The sequence below is a fragment of the Passer domesticus genome, chromosome 1, assembly GCF_036417665.1.
Source record: "Passer domesticus isolate bPasDom1 chromosome 1, bPasDom1.hap1, whole genome shotgun sequence".
NCBI classification, from domain to species: Eukaryota; Metazoa; Chordata; class Aves; order Passeriformes; family Passeridae; genus Passer; species Passer domesticus.
The window spans coordinates 112,634,097-112,652,579 of NC_087474.1; the positions used below are offsets into that span (position 1 = coordinate 112,634,097).

The following is an 18,483-nucleotide window of genomic DNA, read 5'->3' on the forward strand; positions in this document are numbered from 1 at the left end:
CAGTCGAACAGGAAATCCCATTATCATTCCTTTTTATGTTTTGGGCTGACAACCACATCCTCAATTATACTTAATGAGATGCAGTCCTCAAATATTCCCCAAAGGTTTGTGGTTTGTGACTGAAAAGCAGTCACAGTGTTTGACCCTTAGGACTGACACTTTGCCGTATGGATTGTATCACCTGTGTATATATAGGTATATATCACTGCAGCCTGGAGGCTGATACTTATTTTCAGTTTATGAAACTCTGAGCTAACATAGACTAGCAGGTTTATATCTGGGAGAGATAATTCATGCATCTCTTCTCATTTATGTGTTATGGGGCCAGTCTGCTCTAATAACTTGTTTGTGCCTCGTGTGAGGTATCTGGGCTTTTCTTAGTTCTGGGGTTGTTTTTAACAAAAAGCTACCCAGTCCAGATTGCAGTTCAACAGAGAAATTGGCAATTTTCCTTTTTGTCTTTGGGGAAGATGTTGGGTGAGGAATTCTCTGACACAAGCCATCTAGAAGAAGAGAAATTTTGCTTTAAATTACTTCTCCTAAGCCATCAAAGAAAGATTTTATCATGTAGCTATCATACAGAGGAAGAGAAATGGGAGTTTTTAATAACCTCCTTTTTGGAGATCTGAAAAAGCTAACTAACTTGCAGTTCAATTGGTTGTCTTGCTCTTCAGAACCCTTGCAGGGAGCTCAAGGAAGAAAATAGGACAAGTCCTTTCCATGGGGACACTTCTCAGTTTGCCCTACTCAGCGTAATAAGATGGAAAGCATAATTATTGGATACCTGATCCCATCAGTATTCTGCTTGTTTTAACAGGCCATGTTGGCACAACTAGGTCACTATTAGAAGCATGGGCCTTTTGGTTAAACACTTCTGCCTGAAAGTGACAGTGAAAAATTTGAGGGAAATAGAATAGACTTAGGGTCCCAAAGCCCTGAAATATTCAGTCATTTTCAGGAACTGCTGAATATTAAGAATTAGACTTAGAAACAACTTAATATTGTGCATAGTTTCCAAGTGACTTGTGGTGTAGGTGGAATAAATTATTTGACATGTAGGGAAAGTTAGTTCATATTCTTCCTGAAAACAAAGGTGTACATATATTTTCATCAGTGTGTCACTTTAAACAAGCCCTTCTAACAGTACAGAAAGTGTCATTCCTGTATGGCATTGTTAATAGAGAACTGAGGGGGAAAATAGCAGTTTTCTTTTTGCATCCATGGGTGATGAAGGCTGGAAGTCAACTGAGATGACAACTCACCATTGTAGAGATGTTTAAATGTCCTGATATCTTGTTTTTTTTAAGGTGTCCTCTCAGAGCAATGTGGGAGATCCTTACTGTCTGGGTTGTGATCCGTGTAATGTCTATTTTTGCAGTCTGAATTGTGATCACGGTTTAGTCCTGTATGATACTACAAAACCTGAGGTCCTCAAAGCTTCAGAAGGTTTGGTATATGGTGCTGAATTAGGTAACTAATCCTTGCAGGAATTTTGTATGGAAAAAAGTCCATAAATTAAATACCTGTAGGGAGTTACTTTAAAATTTTCAATATTAAATCATTGAACAACCCAAATTGGAAGTGACCTCAAAAGTTCATCTGGCTCAAGTTTTCATGGGAGAAGGAGCCTCAAAGAGATTGTCTAACACCCAGATCAGTCACAAATTACAAGTGCAACTAGAGCAAAGAGTGTGCAATCGTGTGCTGGGATGACAGCTCCAAACAGCCAAACACAAGCTTGGATCTGAGTGGTTTGGAGCAGCCTTGCTGACCTGGAGGACAGCAAGCTGAGCCTGAGGCAGCAGAGCATGGCTGCAGCAACAAAGGCAAACTGGATCCTGGGCTGCATCCACGGGGCATTAGTGGCAGAGACAGAGATGTGATTACCCATCTCCTCTTAGTGCTGGTCAGGCCACACATGGAGGGCTGTGTCCAGTTCTGGTCCCTACAGTTTAAATTCAGATACTGAGGTTTATTTATATAAACCCAAACCATAATATGTTACGAATGTCAAAGTGTAAAAAGAGCAGCATTTGCATAATATGGAATATAATTGCCCTGTTCAAGGAAGGGTACACAAAACCTTGGGTTTCCTTTAATCTCTAACATCCTAAGTGCTAAATGATTTTAAAATTGCTCCTTTCTAGCATTTTGTAGGGTGTTCTTCTGGCTAAAAAGTAATCTTGACTGAAGTAAATTTTAGAAGTCTGTTTCTGATTTCTGGATAATAACCACTGCAGGAAAAATAGGATAGATTTTAAAGGTCATTTAGTCCAAACACATCTGAAGGAAATTTCCAAGTAATCTCCTTTTCTCCTAAGTTATCTTCTTAATGTTTTTTCCCCTGCATTGGGAACTGATATTGTTTTGTGCACTTGTGAGGTATGTTTGCAAGACTTTTATTACTCAAGTCTTTGCGTAGTGAGCTGAAATGCTGTATTTTTACAGCGGTAAGGAATTTAAAAATATTTTGTCTTACTTTTCTATGAACTTTTTAGTTCTTCTTTCATTTGAAAAATGGAGCATGGGCTGAAGGGAGAGCTATTAGTGCACTGCAGATGCAGTGGAGGAATCTGTTTAGTGTGATCAGTATGTAAGTCCTTTAATGTCTTTAATGTGATTTTGGTTTTAACCTAATTTCTCACCATTTGAAAACCCTGCTGGGCTTCTTGCCATGTTGCCAAATAATTGAAGCTCTGTTAAGCTGTTGAGAACTCTACCAACAGTAGCTGGACAACAAATGCATTAATGCATTTTAAACACTGGCTTTCTTTTTTCTTTTTCTTTCTTTTTTTTTTTTTCCCTCTTATTGATTTGGTAGCCCTTTCTCTGAGCAAGTCTGCCCTAAAAGTGATTCAGAACTAGAAGTTAAGCCTGCTGAGAGCTTGCTCAGATCTGAGTCTCACATGGAGTGGACATGGGGAGGATTCCCAGAGTCAACCAAGGTAAATGTCTTTATTGTCTCTAACTTTGTAACTGACTTCTGGCATATTTAAGACTGTCTTAGGAGAGGATTGAAAATCTGCTGTTGTTGCTCAGATACGGCTGAAATGGGGAAGTAGCAGCCCCTTGTGGCAGGCAGAGAGAGTCAGCTTTGTTGAGTTCAAAAGTTGCTCAACAAAGTAATCCCAGAAAACATAGCAGTGAAAATCTCAAATTTTTGAATTTTTAGTTAGAACCTGAAGGAAACCATTTAAGATGTTAATTTTCTTTATTGTAGGGTAAGTTCTGTTTTACTGTAGAGGAACTGTAGCCTTGATAAGAGTAAATTTGGTATCTAACAGAGGCCCTGGTAAATCCACACTTAAGGATAAGTCCACTCTAAAGTTTCCACACTTAAACTTTCTCCTTGCTGTGGTTTGGTCAAGTCAGTGCTTTCTCTATGCCAGTTTCTTTACTGAACTTATAAATAAGCTTTTATGAAAATTCTTTTGCAGGGAACCTTGCTAATATGGTGTGACACGTTTTATGTTGCTACAATACTTAAGTTATTTTCTGGTTTCCTTGTGTGATGAGAACTTGTACCATGAGTACAAATGTAATGTTTAGAATGGAATAAAACAAACAGGTGGAGTGAAAGGATTGACTAGACTTTTGTTTTTCAGATAAGTAAGAAAGAAAAACTGGAACATTGCAGAACAGCTACCATTACTCCATCAGAGAAGACTCATTTTAGGGTTATCCTCAGCTCTGATGAAGTTGAAGATGATGATGATGTGAAAGATTCTGTCTGTACAGTACTGAAACCTGAGCCAAGAACTCATCCTCTCCTTAAGCAGATGGATGCTAAAGACTCTCTTGCTTCTGCAATCGTAGAACCGCATGTTCCGTTGCCATTGGATGGTGATCAGTCCAGAATACTGATGGATCCTTTACCAGAAACAAAACCAACAGCAAAAACTGACTCTCCTTCAAAAAAGAAAGGTATAGAATAAAGCTTTTGATTCTTACTCTCAGTGTGATCTATCAAACTTAAGGTTATAGTAGAAAAAGTATAAATATGCCTCTTCAGTTTTTCCTATTTAAAATTTTATGTGACTAAAATTATAATGAAACTCTGGAACTTAAAAATCATACAAATAAGTGTGAATCTTCCATGATTATGTTTGTATTTAAATGTGTCATCTTAGTAGTCTTAATTTTAAAATTAACAGGGGTGCACAAGCGAAGCCATCATCAAGGCCCTGATGATATTTACTTGGATGACCTAAAGGCTTTGGAACCTGAAGTTGCAGCACTCTACTTTCCCAAAAGGTAATTTTGAAATAAAATGCTGTAAATATGGGTAATTCTACAGTTGCATGATCTGCACCATTACATGTATTATTTATGTGCCAGTTCTGATAAAAAGAATTGGACTTTGGGTTTTTAGGCTGTTGTGAAGTATTCAGTACTTATCTCATTGTGAAAATTCTAATTTGACAAGAAACACACTGAGAGATCACATGGGAGGTGAGTAGTGAGAATTTTCCTCTTTGTGGAACCTGTATGCTCTGCAGTCATAGAGGGGAGTACGTTTAAACTGCTTTTGTACCAGTACTTTTGTTCAGCCATATCGTAAACTTTTCAGTGCATCAAACTAGTGACTCCAGCCTTAAATGACAATGGGATTTTTTTTAAAGGTCATTTTTTCTTTTCTGTTGTACATTCTGCAACAGACAGTATTCTAAAAGAACTAAAAGCAGTGCCTTCTTTTCCTTTCTCTTGTTTTACAACTTTCTGGTAAAGATTGAGGGACAGTATTATTCTGCAGAAGTAGAATGCAGAGGATGTTTTCTTCATTTAAATCCAATTTAGGCAAGAAGTGCAATTATTGCCAAATTGAGGGGGATGTTAGGAGAACTGGAAAGAGTCTGCTAATTAATATGTAGGGTTGGTGTGGGTGTGTGTGTCTGGGTTTTTTTTTGTTAGGTTGGTCTTAAATTTATATTGTGAAATTATGTAAAAATTCAAAAGCAAGATTTTTTTGGGGGTGTAATCATATAGTGTGTTCTGTAACATAAGATCTGGACATTTTTTTGCAAGTAAAATACTTTTCACTTTCCTTTAGTGATTCTGATCCTGGCTTCAGGCAGTGGACAGAGTCAGATACCCTTTCTGGTTCCCAGTCTCCCCAGTCAGTGGGAAGTGCTGCTGCTGATAGTGGTACAGAGTGCATGTCTGATTCTGCTATGGACTTGCCTGATGTTACACTTTCACTTTGTGGAGGTCTCAATGAAAATGGAGAGATTTCTAAAGGTATGTGAAAGACTAAAACATAAAGAGGAATAGATCTCAGGCAGCTAAACCAATGAAGTGGCTTGAATGCTCCAATTTCCTCCTTACGAAACTTTGGCTTATTAACTATGCTCACATTGAGAAAAGGGGATAGAAAGTATTTAATTTTTCTAAAATTCTCAAGCACTTGCCAAGCAGAGATAGCAGAATTGAATCTCATATTAATCAAGGACACTTGATGTTTTTAGAAGCTTTCTGTCTCCTTTTTTGTACTATATATTATTTCTCTGACTGACTACATTGATTTCTAGTTGTCAGTCCTTGCTTAGTCCTATATAAATCTTAGCAATTCATCTTCTTTCCAATTGCCTGACAATTTTTCTTGTTTTTCAGTTTTTTTCAAGTGATAAAAAACCCCTTTGTGTTGGACTATGTTTTCTGCTCTACTTCTGTCCTAAATGATTGTTAACCTCTAGATTTTTACTAGCTGATTTTTTTCTCTTAATACTTCAGTCTATTTACTGTTGCAGTTGTATGTATTTTTGAAGGAGCTTTTAGGAGCATAAAGTCTTTATGGACATATACTGCAGTGTTTTAACATTACTTCTTTAAGTGGTCATCCAATCTCTAATACATTAAGTGACATTTAGGTCCTTATTAATAAAGACTCAGGACTGTTCTTGTGGTAACATGGTAGCAATACTGAATTTGATTGGAAAAAAGGATGTCTTGATTGCAGATTGATTCAGGATCTTACACTGAATCATGGATTTCTGCAAACATATATAGAAACTGGTTGTGAAAATGCTAGTTAGTGATAGTAGTAGGTTTTCAAACCTGAAAAGCTGGCATCACCCTTCACCCCCTTCTTCTGCTGTAGAATGTAGGCCCCTTACCTGCTGTCATAAATTTTGAAGAAAACTTGCCTAAACAAGCATGGCTTTTTCCAGCCTTTTAACTGAATTAGCTCCTCCTTATCCTTCCTATTTTGATTTCTTAATGCACTTTTGATGTGACTGTTAAAGTGGTCCAAGGCTTTTTCTGTAGGGAGGGGGCAGTCACAGGACTCTTGACAGGTAGGCCGCAATTAGCACATCTTTAATGATGCTGCAAGATCAGCAGAGTGAGTCAGAGACAGTCTGTCTCTGAAATGACAGAAAGGGCTTTCCTAGATGTAAACTAATCAGACATCTTGGGATTTTATGTTATTACTTTCTAATTAAAATCTCTTTCTATTGCAGAAAAATTCATGGAACATATTATTACTTATCATGAATTTGCTGAAAACCCTGGACTCATAGACAATCCTAATTTGGTAATACGGATTTATAACAGGTAAATTCTCTGTGTCTTGTAATTAGGTCATAGGAAATCCCATTTCAGATCTTGGCTCTGAAGTGAGCATGTTTCTCAGCTTCCATTGCAGTTTGTGTATGAATCTGTTTGAACCAAAGATTTGCATTAAATTTAGCTTCAGCTTAAGTGACACTTTTTTTTCTGTAATTGCCACTGATGTTGAATTGTATATATTAAAATTACTCTGCTTGCAGAAAATGTTAAGTGTTAGTGGTTGGCAGCAAATACATGTTTTTATCAACACAAGGGCAAGTTTTTCATGCTGATATTTATTGATCTGTAGATTTTGTAATATCTTACCAATAACATGTTTTAAAACAGGTATTATAACTGGGCATTGGCTGCTCCAATGATTCTGAGCTTGCAGGTGTTTCAGAAGAGTTTGCCTAAGGTAAATAGAGAATTTCATACTTTCTTTGAAATTTTTACATGTAGTAATACCTGATTATCTCTTGGTTTTTCTGTACTAATAAAAACATGTCTAATTTTTCAGGCTACTGTTGAGTCTTGGGTCAAAGAAAAGATGCCAAAGAAGTCTGGAAGGTGGTGGTTCTGGCGCAAGAGAGAAAGCATGACTAAGCAGGTGGCTGAGACCTACTGGGATTTTATTTCTGTTAGGTGTTAAAAGATAAAAAACCAGTTATTTGTCAGAAGTACCTCAAAACACTGCTCATATAGCTCAGTGTCACTGATGGCCAGCTGATGCTGCAGCAGCTCTAGGTGCATCTATTTTTTTAGCCTCAAATACTGCATCATTGCCTGATGCTTTAGTTGCATCAACAAAATTCATTGTATCCTCCTGTTGCACATTATTCTTAAAATTCTGTCTTCTAAGCCATAAGCAGCTAGCAGAGCTGCTCTTCAGTCACTGCAGTATGTGTATGACTATGCAGTCACTGTTTTAGGGAGGTACATACAAATAAGTAAGTAGGTGCTGCACTGCATAAATAGTTAAGCTCAGACACCCTATTTTAGACTAAATTAAGCTTTCTAAACCTTGAGTATAGATCCTCAGCTTACTTCCCCACAAAAAAGTGATTTATAATCTCAAAGCTCCTTTAATACTAACTTCATCGCCTTTGACAGCTCCTTTTAATACTAAATTCATCATGTTAAACTAGCAGTTCCCAATTTCTGGCAGACTGTTTTGTTTCCTTAAATAAGAAAAAGCTTTAATAGAAAATTTCTTCATAAGCATCGTTTTTAAAAATAACTTTTAGAAATTATTATGTAGAATGGTGATTCTGAGACTTAATATAGTTTATGTACTATTTTGGTAGCTGTTTTTAACTTGGATTTCTTTAAAATGCCTAAAATGTCAATATGTTCTTTATTTTCATGTTGCTTTAGATACCAGAGGCAAAAGAGGGGAAAACTGAGACGCAAAGAGCAAATGAGCTGCCAGCAACTATAAAAGAGCAAGTTAATAGCAGGTGTGTTCCTGTCTGAAGACTTATCTGTGGACTGAATAGTGCTTTTTTTTATTTTTCTTTTCTTTTTTTTGAATTAAGAATTCTGTAATAATGTACTGTGGGAAAAAACCATTTTCCTGTAAGCTACTGAAGTGGAACCAGATGTGTATAGCAAACAAATCAACAAAATAATGTGGCAGCAACCACTGCAGGATCTACAAATACACTACAATTATTTCTTAAATGCTGTTGTGTTTATTTCTTAAATCATAACAGAAGTGACAGAACAAATACATGGTAACCTTTATCAGTAGGCCACAGCTCTGTAAATACAGTGATATTGTTTCTGATACACTTTGTAATACTTTTTTTTTTCTTTTGTGAAGGCCTAATATTGTATTAATCATTTGAACCATGTGAAAATTTTTTGTAACATTAAATAATTGAAACAATAAAATAGTATTCATCACAGTGCACATGTTGCCCAAGTTGTGGTAGACAGCTATCAGTGTTTAAAAGCACAAAACTCTCCCATTCTAGGGTATTTATTATGTATATGCACATTCCCGCATAATTTTGCAAAGGTACTTGTAAGTGTTGGTTTCTTAAAGGTTTAAAGAACTAAATATATTGTGATTTAATACTTCAGAGAAATTAAATGCTGCTTTTAATCTTGAAATCTCTAATGAGCAGGAAAATAAGTCTGTGAATAACCTTAAAAGGTGAGCTACTCCACTAACACCCACAGTTTAAATGCCGTAGCAAATGAGGCAGCTTTTTTTGAAACGAAGCACTGCTACCCATTCAGTGTCCCTTTTCATCTGCAGTTTACCTAATTCATCAGCACAGTATTAGTGACCACCTGACACTGTGTCTTTACTAAACCCATTGTGTGTGGAGCCAGCTGAGAATAGTCATGTTTAGAGCTCCACCAGTACTGGCATTCCAAGTGTTACTTGCTTACTGGCATGTACTGGCTTTATCTGGGCATTCACTAGACCATGGACTTCCTTAATTTGTGCTATCAGGTAGCAGCAAGTCCTCAGCATAAGCAGAAATTACTCTGGCATAAACATTTTACTCCATTGAAGAAGGATTTTATGTAGCTTACATTTATTCTGGTTGATGTCACGTTAGGCCTCCAGAGGATGATTCTTCTAGTGATGAAGCATCCCAGGAGTTGAAGGAATCCCTGAAAATGGATTCTGCCCCAGCAGAGCATCCACCCCATGGGAACGTTACATCTTATAAGAAGTCACTTAGACTGTCTTCAGACCAGATAGTAAGTGACATGCCTGTCTTGTGCGTAGGATGATTCAAAATCCTTTTAAAATTTTTCTTTTAAAAGAAATTTCACATGTATTCCTGTGCAAGGGTAGGCAGCTGCAGGGAATTACTGATAATTTTTCTGTGGTGTTTTTTTAAGGATCTGTTTGGATTAAAAAATAGTAATTTCTTTTTAAGTTCTATAATCAAACTTCTATGTCAAGATGTTGCCAGAAAAGTGGCATTGTTTGCTTCTGCAGTTTGGATGTCCTGGGATCTGCACATCTCTGTAATAGCATACATTTAAATTGGTGTGCAGTTTATTCACCGTGGTCTAACTTAACTTAAAAGTTAGTTCTGCTACTGCCTAAATGCATGATTTTCATCAGAGAAGAATTTTGAGGAAAGCATCCACTGAGCAGAAGATACTGTTGTATCCTATGGCAAACTGGGAGTTCAGTTTGATAGTGCTGCAAGTCTGCTGTAGTTGCAAGAATTAAAGTGGCAGAGGGGGAAATACCTGCTGCTGTAGGCAGTACAAGAGCTGTGGACATACACATCTACCCAGGCTGCAACAGACTTGGACAGCAAAACTGTGCCTGTCTTAAACCATGGTTCACTTTTTGATGAGTTAATCAAGATAGACAATAGATGAGCCATTTTGTGCAGCTCATTTATAATTCCAAAATCACGAAAATTTTAGAGGGAGGGCATCTTACATTTTCAATTATTTTCATTCTACAGGCAAAGTTGAAGCTCAGAGATGGCCCTAATGATGTTGTGTTTAGTATTACAACCCAGTATCAAGGGACTTGTCGTTGTGCAGGAACAATATACCTCTGGAACTGGAATGATAAAATCATAATATCAGACATAGATGGAACAATAACCAAGTAAGTATCTTAGGGGTTTTTCTTTCTTTGTTTTTTTTTTTTTTTAATTTCCCTTTATTGATCCTATCCTGCATTTCGAAACAAGGTAAAGAAACTTCATTTAAGACAACTGTTAAAGGATATTCGTTAATAATGTTGCTTTGATTTTAATTTGTACTTGCCTTTAAAACAAACTAGAAAATGTATTTTAAAAGAATAATGCCAAGATGATAACATGTGGTTGTTGCCTCTGTTATTAGACTTCTCCAAGTTCAACAGCCACAGGTTAACTTGGAAACTGACTTGTATTGTATGACCCCACTAATTGCTCTGTCTGGACTGTTTATTAATTCTCTTTTTAAATAGTTAGGACCCTCTGCAGAAATATTTCTGTAAATATTCTTTCTAAATTGTATATTCATTAGTGGTTGTCTTTAACAAAACTGATACACCACGTGTCAGGTACCTTTGATTCTCCTTTTAGGTCTGATGCTTTGGGACATATCCTCCCTCAGTTTGGCAAGGACTGGACTCATCAGGGCATTGCAAAACTCTATCATTCCATAAATGAGTGAGTATGCAATCTGTGAAACAATTAGGATTTTCTGGAATGTGGGAATTAGTGTATAAGTAATTGGATAGTTGTTAGAAATTACTCAGTTTATTAAAATGTACTGGTCAAAATGCTGGGAAGTGAGCAACTTGTGTCATACACAAATCAAACTAAATTCTTTCCACAGATGTATAGTTTTACAGGAATGCAAGCCACCACTTTTACTAGCTCCCTTCTCAGACATTTTGTTCTGCATTGTAGCTTTTAAAAACTAGGTGTAATATTTTCATGGCGACAAAAGAGAACCATAATAGAAATCGTTTCTCAAACATGCATGTCTGTTTTCCCCTAACTCAGGTTGGTCACTAAACCTTTCAGAAATATCATATGGCATAAATTTTAAACTAAATAGTGTCCTTCCAATGCATTAGTATTTTCTGGTTTAATGGGTTTGTTTCCAAAGCTGGGTGAATGCTCCATAGGTTAAATTTTATGTTGTGGAACAACTTATTTCAAATACAGTGATGCTAGAAATAATACTTGCTAACTGAGGACAGTCAACTGTTAGAAACTTCAGAATTAAATTAAAATAATCAACTTCTCGTCTTTGTTTTTTAGTAGTCTTTCTTTCCACAAAAATATTTGGGGTCTTAGAATACACTGTTGGCCTTCATGTGGCCCCTTGTGCTTCATGAGAGATAACATGAATGTTACTGTTTTGTTGGGTTTTGTTTGGGTGGCTAGGGGTGGGTTTTTTTGTTTATTCAGTGCATAACAGAAGAGCAGTTTTGGAATTATTTGCCAAATTGAATCAAGTCTTTGAAAATGCACATAAACACTCAAGCCTTTTGTGCATGCAGTAACTGTATACAAATCTGTGTAACAGATGAACATACAAAGTCTGCAGGAGGAATTTAGGGGCTTAATGAATGCTTATTGTTATCCATCGCTCACTCTGCACTGCAAATTCTGCCAACAACATGAAAAAGACAGGAGATCTGGCACCCATTATTTTGTGATGCAGATAATTTAAATAATTGCTGTCATCATACAGCTGGGCTGAAAGAAGCTGAATAAAACCAATGTGGCACTTATTTAAACACTGTCTAGTCCACCTAATTGTGTTCTCTGACTTTTACCATTGCTATTCTGTTTGCACTTCCTGTTTCTCAGTTTTGATTTAAGTCATGTATTTAAACTACTGCATGTCTTGCAGATTCTTTTAACGATATAAAAGTCTTTTCCTGTGTGTGTGCAGAGCTCTGCAGCAATTCAGTATCTAAACTGGTGCCTCTGGACATTGCTGTAATTGTGTACTTAGCTTTGCAAAGAAACTTCAGCAGGAATATGAACTAAGCTGGTAATTTATTTTCTAGAAACGGCTACAAGTTCCTGTACTGTTCTGCCCGTGCCATTGGGATGGCAGATATCACCAGAGGATACCTGCACTGGGTGAATGACAAAGGAACTATTCTCCCCCGGGGTCCTCTCATGTTGTCCCCCAGCAGTTTGTTTTCTGCCTTTCATAGGTAAGCATGTGGGTTTTCTTGTATCAGTTCCCTCCCCATTTCAGAGAAAGAAAGGATTAAAAGTATTTGGCATTACAGCTGTAACGAAGCATTCCACTCTGGACTTTATTTGCTACTGAGACTTGATATCCCTCTAGTGATAATTTAAAAACTCCGTTTTGTCTGAATTTCACTTGTATACTTCTCTTCCTGTGGGCATGTTGGAAGTGGCTACAAAACACATCATATCAGTCCAAGAGGAATTCATTTTCCCTTCTCTTTATTCATCCTGTCCATGACTGATGACTCTTAGGTTCTGTTTGTATCAGTACATTTTTGTCTTTTTCAAGCATATCTTCAAGGTTTGCAGTGCACTGTGACTTCACAAGGTAGAGAGAAAAGAAAAAAGAATCTGGGGAGTATAGGCTGTCATGTGAAATAATCTTGTGGTGTTGGGATTTCTCCATCTACAGCTGCTTAAAAAAAAAGTATGGAGTTTAGGTATGGTTCAACTGAATTGATCTTTTGGACCAGCCAGTCTACCTGTTCTTGGTGGGAGGAGGTAATAATGGACAAGTGTTTGGGGTTGGTTGGTTGTGGAGGGGGTTTTGTTTATTTAAGTTTTGTTGGGGCTTTTGTTTATTGTTTTTATTTTGTCCCAGATTGCAATGACAGCAACTTCCAGTAATGTCATGGGCCTTATGCACTTTTGTCAGAGACAAGAGTTGTGACAAGTACACTTGTGTGTAGTTGATGAGATCTTCTGATTGAGATAGTCAGCTCACAGCTGCATTCAAAACTTGGAATTCCATTTCCATTTATACTTAACCTATGCCCAGTATTCACCTGGGATTTTTTTTACTGTAGGTGTTGGAAAAGAGGGACTTGTTTCTTGTATTGCTCTTGGAGAAGTACTTAGTGCTGTCTCTATAACTACCAGTGCTAGCAACAGGAAACAGTGAGAATATAAATACCAGATAAATAGGGAAAGGAGGATACCTTCTATCAAATTATGGTTTAGAATTTGACTGTTGAAATTTTATTTTAGGGAAGTCATAGAAAAGAAGCCTGAAAAGTTCAAAATCGAATGTTTGAATGATATCAAGAACTTGTTTGCTCCCAGTAAACAGCCTTTCTATGCTGCTTTTGGAAACAGGCCCAATGTAAGTGCCCCTTTCTAACTGAATGGTTAAAATGCATGTACTTGAGAAGCAAAACAAACAGGCTTTTCTTTTTGTGTTTATGAAAATTTGAATATGGAAATGGGACACTGCTGCTTTTAAGGGTTTGATTGGGAAAAGCCACATGCAGATACCTTAAACAAAAGTTGCTACAACTGTTTATGTGAGAAAGGTTGCAAAGATGCATTAGTATTCTCAGTTTATTAAATATCTGCCACCTTTCTGAATTATTTTAAAGTATTTTTGACTGCTTTGTGACCTAAGGGCATTAATTAGTGCTTTACAGTCTTGAATCCCTTTTCCGGTTGTACGGTTCCTGTATTTTCTATGCAGCTCAGTGCTTCTGTAACTAAGTGAGAGAAAGAGGGATATTGTAAGAAGAATATTGTCACAGGGAAGGATGCTGTGTGGTGTGGACTTCATGCATGTTTGTGGTCCTAGGCTTGGGCACAGGAATTAAGAGTTTGGGGGCAGAGGGAATATTTGTTCATAGCGTGTGTGTATGTTTTGGGGGTGGGGGTTTTTTTTACTGTTGTTCAGGCACTTTTTTTTAAGGGGCAGCTTTACTGTAGCTGTTTTGGATCAGCTTTTCTCATTCCTTTGATAAATTGCTTGTTATCACATTCAGTAAGGAAATGTTGAAGCATGTACTTGTATTGGTACTTTTGCAGGATGTATATGCCTACATGCAAGTGGGAGTTCCAGACTGCAGAATATTTACTGTGAATCCAAAGGGTGAACTGATCCAAGAACAGACTAAGGGCAACAAATCTTCGTAAGACCATTTTTGTTATTTCAGCTAAAGAAAGTGCTTAGAAATGGGATTATAAAATAATTGCATTATGACTGTGATCTCCTTTTACGTGTGACATGTGGAAAACCTTATCTGCCAGGGACTTACAGCTTTCAGTACTTGAATGAAACTTTTCAAAATGAAAGTTGGAAAGAGAGAGTTGAAAATCACTTTTGTGGTAGTGGGGCCTTATTTGACTAGAACTTTCTGGTCTGGACTTCTAAAGCTGCCTTTGGCTACAGCTGAACAGTAACTAGACTGTTAAATAATGGTGTTTCTTCTCCTTTAATACAGGTATTACAGACTAAGCGAGCTTGTGGAATATGTGTTCCCACTGATTAATAAAGAACAGAGTTCTGCATTTCCATGCCCAGAATTCAGCTCCTTTTGCTACTGGAGAGAGCCTCTTCCTGACCTTAACATGGATGACCTGGCCTGAAAATTACTTCTCACCAGGAGATGGAATTTCATATTGAGCTACTCAGCTTCAGTTTAAATGTGAAGAACTCTCTTAATGAGGATGCTAATTTATATATTGGTACCGTAAGTCTTACGAAAGAAATCACTTTAATTTCATTGGTTTAAAACAAAGAAAATGCAAAGCTACTGTCTGGGTTTTTTTTGTGGGAGGGTGTGTTGGTTTTTGTGTTTGTTTGTTTATTGCTTGTTATTATATACCTGTTCTATGGCACTTGAGATTGGCCTGTCATTGATGGTCATGGTACCCAAGTGCTTCAGGGCAACTAAATACTGAGGTAAAATATGACTTTGCATTTTCATCAATACAGACCTTATTGTAAACATAGATTATTCTTTTTAAGTTGTCTTAAGTATATTTTCTAAAATGAAGCCAAAAAATGTATGGAAACTGCCAAATAGAATGTCAGACCCATTAATGAAAAACGTGGTTTAATGTTCAGATGGGCATTTAGGCCATATATGAGAGGAGCCAGAGCCTAAGAGCACTGTGCTCTTTCTCAGCTAGAATACAGAAAATGTACAGACCTTACTAGCCTGGCAGATTCTGAAGACATAAAATTCCTCTTTAATGTAAATATGCCTTTTGTTACATGTACAAGACTGGGCTTGTACAGATCATGCTTGAACTATAACTCTGCTTATTTTTTTTTTTTACACACAATGTTTAAACTATTTCATGAGCTTGTTAAAAGGAAAGTTGTCTTCAGACATTTGTATGGCTTTTGTTGTTTTCAGACTGTGCTGTGTCATGTTAAATTTTCATCAGGAAAAGTCTTGGAACATTTCTGTAAGAGTTGGGGAACTGGCATTTTTATTTCCTTTTTCAGCACAGATATAATGCGTATGTTGTGTGTATGCTGTGTAGGCCAGTAAAATGTATGTATAGATTACATTCAGGGAATTGCAATACTAAAAAATATGTATTTAATTTTTTTAATTGTCTACTACAGGTCTTTCCAGAGTTCTGTATTGCAGGTTTTCAGTAGCTGGAAGAAAATGCAACTCGGTAGTAAGGTTCCAGCTGTGAGAATGGTTAAATGCTGCAGAGCAGAATTTTTTTTTCCTTTTTTTTTTCTTTTTTTTTTTTAAGTTTTGGGTTATTCACAAACATCATGCTGATGGTCAATCCTCAGGTTCCAGTCAGAGCCTGTGAACAAATTGCATTCCAGTTCTGGTGTTTATCAGCTATAAAAGCAGCTAATTGTTCTTTCTCTAAAAGTACTTGAAGGTAAAGGCGGCTGCTTTTTAAGTTGAATTAGTGCATTTAACTTCTTTTGGACAAAACAATATGAGAGTATATCATTCTACTAGCCCAAAGGGCCTAAGGACTACAGTCATTTAAACTTCATTTGAACACCAGATCACTCGCTTTTACTACCTGCAAAAGAATACATTTAGAGGATTTTACAGACCTCCAGAAGTATTTTTTTCTCCGTTGTCAGGCTGTCTTAACCCACAGTTCTGATGTAACACCAGCTAACTCTGGACAATTGGTGAACTGCTGGGTGGGGAGGCATTTTTAAATCACTATATAAATGAAATTACTTTTTTCTCCCCCCCATTATAAAATTCTAGTGTATTCCTATATTTATAAAACACTGGATAATGAGTGGAGGCAAGCAAAATCAACTTGGAATCTCTTCCAGAGCAGGAGAAGGAGAGTGGGATAAAAAACCTCATCTGTCACGGTGTGTCGTGCACGTCAGTGAAGTGAAAGGCATCCTCATTTTTGTACTGTGAGAACAATAATTTCTGTGGTTCTTGGTCACCCATCTACTCAGTCTTTAAGTAGGGAGTTGAATCCTTTCACAGGATTCAACTCAAAGGATATTTTACCACTTTTTTTCTTGTATTTTTTTTAATGTCAAAAGCTTGCAAACATCATTCCATGTATTTTTTCCCTTTTCTTACCTTTTATTCCATAGATTTCATTAGAAACTAAAATTTTCATGATCACCAAGTGCTTTGAATATCAATGTGATTCAAGCTTTTAAGTCACTTAAATACTTTAAAATTAATAAAGAAGAATCCAACGTAATAAAGTATTTTAATTACAAGATTAAATATTCTATCTAAAGATTCTATTTTGCATAAAAGGAGTGAAGCAGCCTTTCCTTAAACAGTCTTTTTGTGGATGTCAAAATTTCCTTTACCATGCTTAAGTCTACTCTTGGTAGCCCTGGTATTACACAGCTTTTCTAAAAATAAAAGCACTTCATGAAACCATGATGAGTTCCCAAATGGGACAGATTATTAACATGGTTTGGCTGTGTCTTTTTTGGTTAATACTCTTTTTTTACAAGTTTTTTTTCTTCAATTCCCTTCAGTTTTTCAGACTGTCATAAAGATAAGCTGTGGATTTCAAGGTGGGGACCTGAGTAAATGAGAAGTGTGGAAAAATGGTATCAGGTGTATCTCCAAATACATGTACTTACAGCTGGTATGAAAATGGGGGTTGTGTGAGTTTTGTTAAGAGCTCCTCATTCTGCTAGCATGTCACTTTTTTTTGACACACCTAGGAGTGTCCAAAAGGTTGCTTAATTAAAAAAAAATTTGTTTGTCTCTGTAACAGCTAGTTTGATATTTGCTTTTTGATGAAATGTAAATGTTGAGTCTTTCTGATATGGGTAGGGCAGGGGGTTTGGTTTTTCTAACTCTGGCTTGTATTTGAAGCTGTTCAGATTGTGTTAACCCCATTTAGGGACAGAATATGGGCCTGTTGTTGTGTACCTGTGTTCTGGGGCTGCTGGGCACTTTACTGACTCTAGAGCAGACATCTTGTTGCTGTCAAGCTGCGGGCTTGTGCCACAATGTTAATGTGGAGGGGGTAAATCAGAATTATGCATTAGCTTGACCTTTGTTACCTTAGTGGACAGAAGTGGCCTGAAACTAATGTTTGAGAACAAGTTGTGCTATACTGGTGTAAAATTAGCGCAAGCTACATCATTCTTTCTGTGAAAGAGGAACTTCTAAGTGTGCCTGGCTGCGGGCACACGCACACCCTGTTGAGACTGTGTTGTTGAAGATGCAGATCCTCTTAGCGTTGGAGCCCCTCAAAGGCTGAGTCAATGACACCCATCTGGAAGTAAATAAGGAACATTGCAATTCAAAACCTGTTAGTGACTTGGACATTACGCATTTCTATAATGAGTTAAAGATCAGCAGTTTAAAGGGTATGCATTTTTGGATTTAAATTTTTAAAAATTTATTTACTGTACCAAGCATGTTTGTACTTCAGAAGATTGGGCTTTCATTCCCAACAGTGTACAAGTGCATGTGCAATCCTGGCTCGTGTCTTCTTAACTTTCTGTCATCAGTATATGCCTTCCAAAACCCATTTTTTTCTTTTCAACTGGAAAAGTTTTAACACTTGTGTCAACTCCATTATGGAACTTCTGAAGCAAACTCTGAATCCGTTTATGGTAAATGCAAAAGAGATGAGATTTCATGTTAATATTTCATGCAAGTCTTCTAGAAAATGATGTCATACGAATGAGTTGTTTAAATGACTGTAATGCAAATTCCTTGTGAAACATCACAGAGAATTCGAGATGCCTTTAAAGTGTCACTTTTGCCTGAAGAAATTTTAATTTCCAGAGTTAAAATTTGCTAAATAGAAAGGAATTGTTTGGGACTTTTTTACAGTGTTAATTACTTCCAGATGAAAGTTAAAATGTTGGTTTATTTTGAGGGTGGGAAAACTCTCTTCAGTCATTTGTTTCATTTTTATCTTGAAGATGTGGAATACTTGATTGTTAAGCAACCCAATCACTAATAAGGTAGTGTGTTTAAAATGTCAAATCTGTGATCATACCAATACAGTGGTTTTTGTTAAGACTGGACTG

At 36.8% G+C, this 18,483-nt stretch overlaps 1 protein-coding gene across 2 annotated transcripts in view; it reads left to right on the forward strand.

The window, feature by feature from the left end:
* Nucleotides 1-15,029, forward strand: part of LPIN2 (lipin 2) — a 41,167-nt gene extending 26,138 nt beyond the window's left edge. For both annotated transcript variants that reach the window (XM_064434542.1, XM_064434540.1), the window contains exons 6-20: nucleotides 2,822-2,945; nucleotides 3,606-3,924; nucleotides 4,155-4,254; nucleotides 5,051-5,238; nucleotides 6,459-6,552; nucleotides 6,895-6,964; nucleotides 7,067-7,156; nucleotides 7,924-8,006; nucleotides 9,123-9,267; nucleotides 9,996-10,144; nucleotides 10,608-10,694; nucleotides 12,053-12,205; nucleotides 13,233-13,347; nucleotides 14,037-14,140; nucleotides 14,453-15,029. In XM_064434542.1, coding sequence (XP_064290612.1) covers nucleotides 2,822-2,945; nucleotides 3,606-3,924; nucleotides 4,155-4,254; nucleotides 5,051-5,238; nucleotides 6,459-6,552; nucleotides 6,895-6,964; nucleotides 7,067-7,156; nucleotides 7,924-8,006; nucleotides 9,123-9,267; nucleotides 9,996-10,144; nucleotides 10,608-10,694; nucleotides 12,053-12,205; nucleotides 13,233-13,347; nucleotides 14,037-14,140; nucleotides 14,453-14,597 — 1,966 coding nt within the window. In that variant the 3' untranslated portion in view covers nucleotides 14,598-15,029. The remainder of the gene's footprint in view (nucleotides 1-2,821; nucleotides 2,946-3,605; nucleotides 3,925-4,154; nucleotides 4,255-5,050; nucleotides 5,239-6,458; nucleotides 6,553-6,894; nucleotides 6,965-7,066; nucleotides 7,157-7,923; nucleotides 8,007-9,122; nucleotides 9,268-9,995; nucleotides 10,145-10,607; nucleotides 10,695-12,052; nucleotides 12,206-13,232; nucleotides 13,348-14,036; nucleotides 14,141-14,452) is intronic.
* The last annotated feature ends 3,454 nt before the right edge of the window (nucleotides 15,030-18,483 follow it).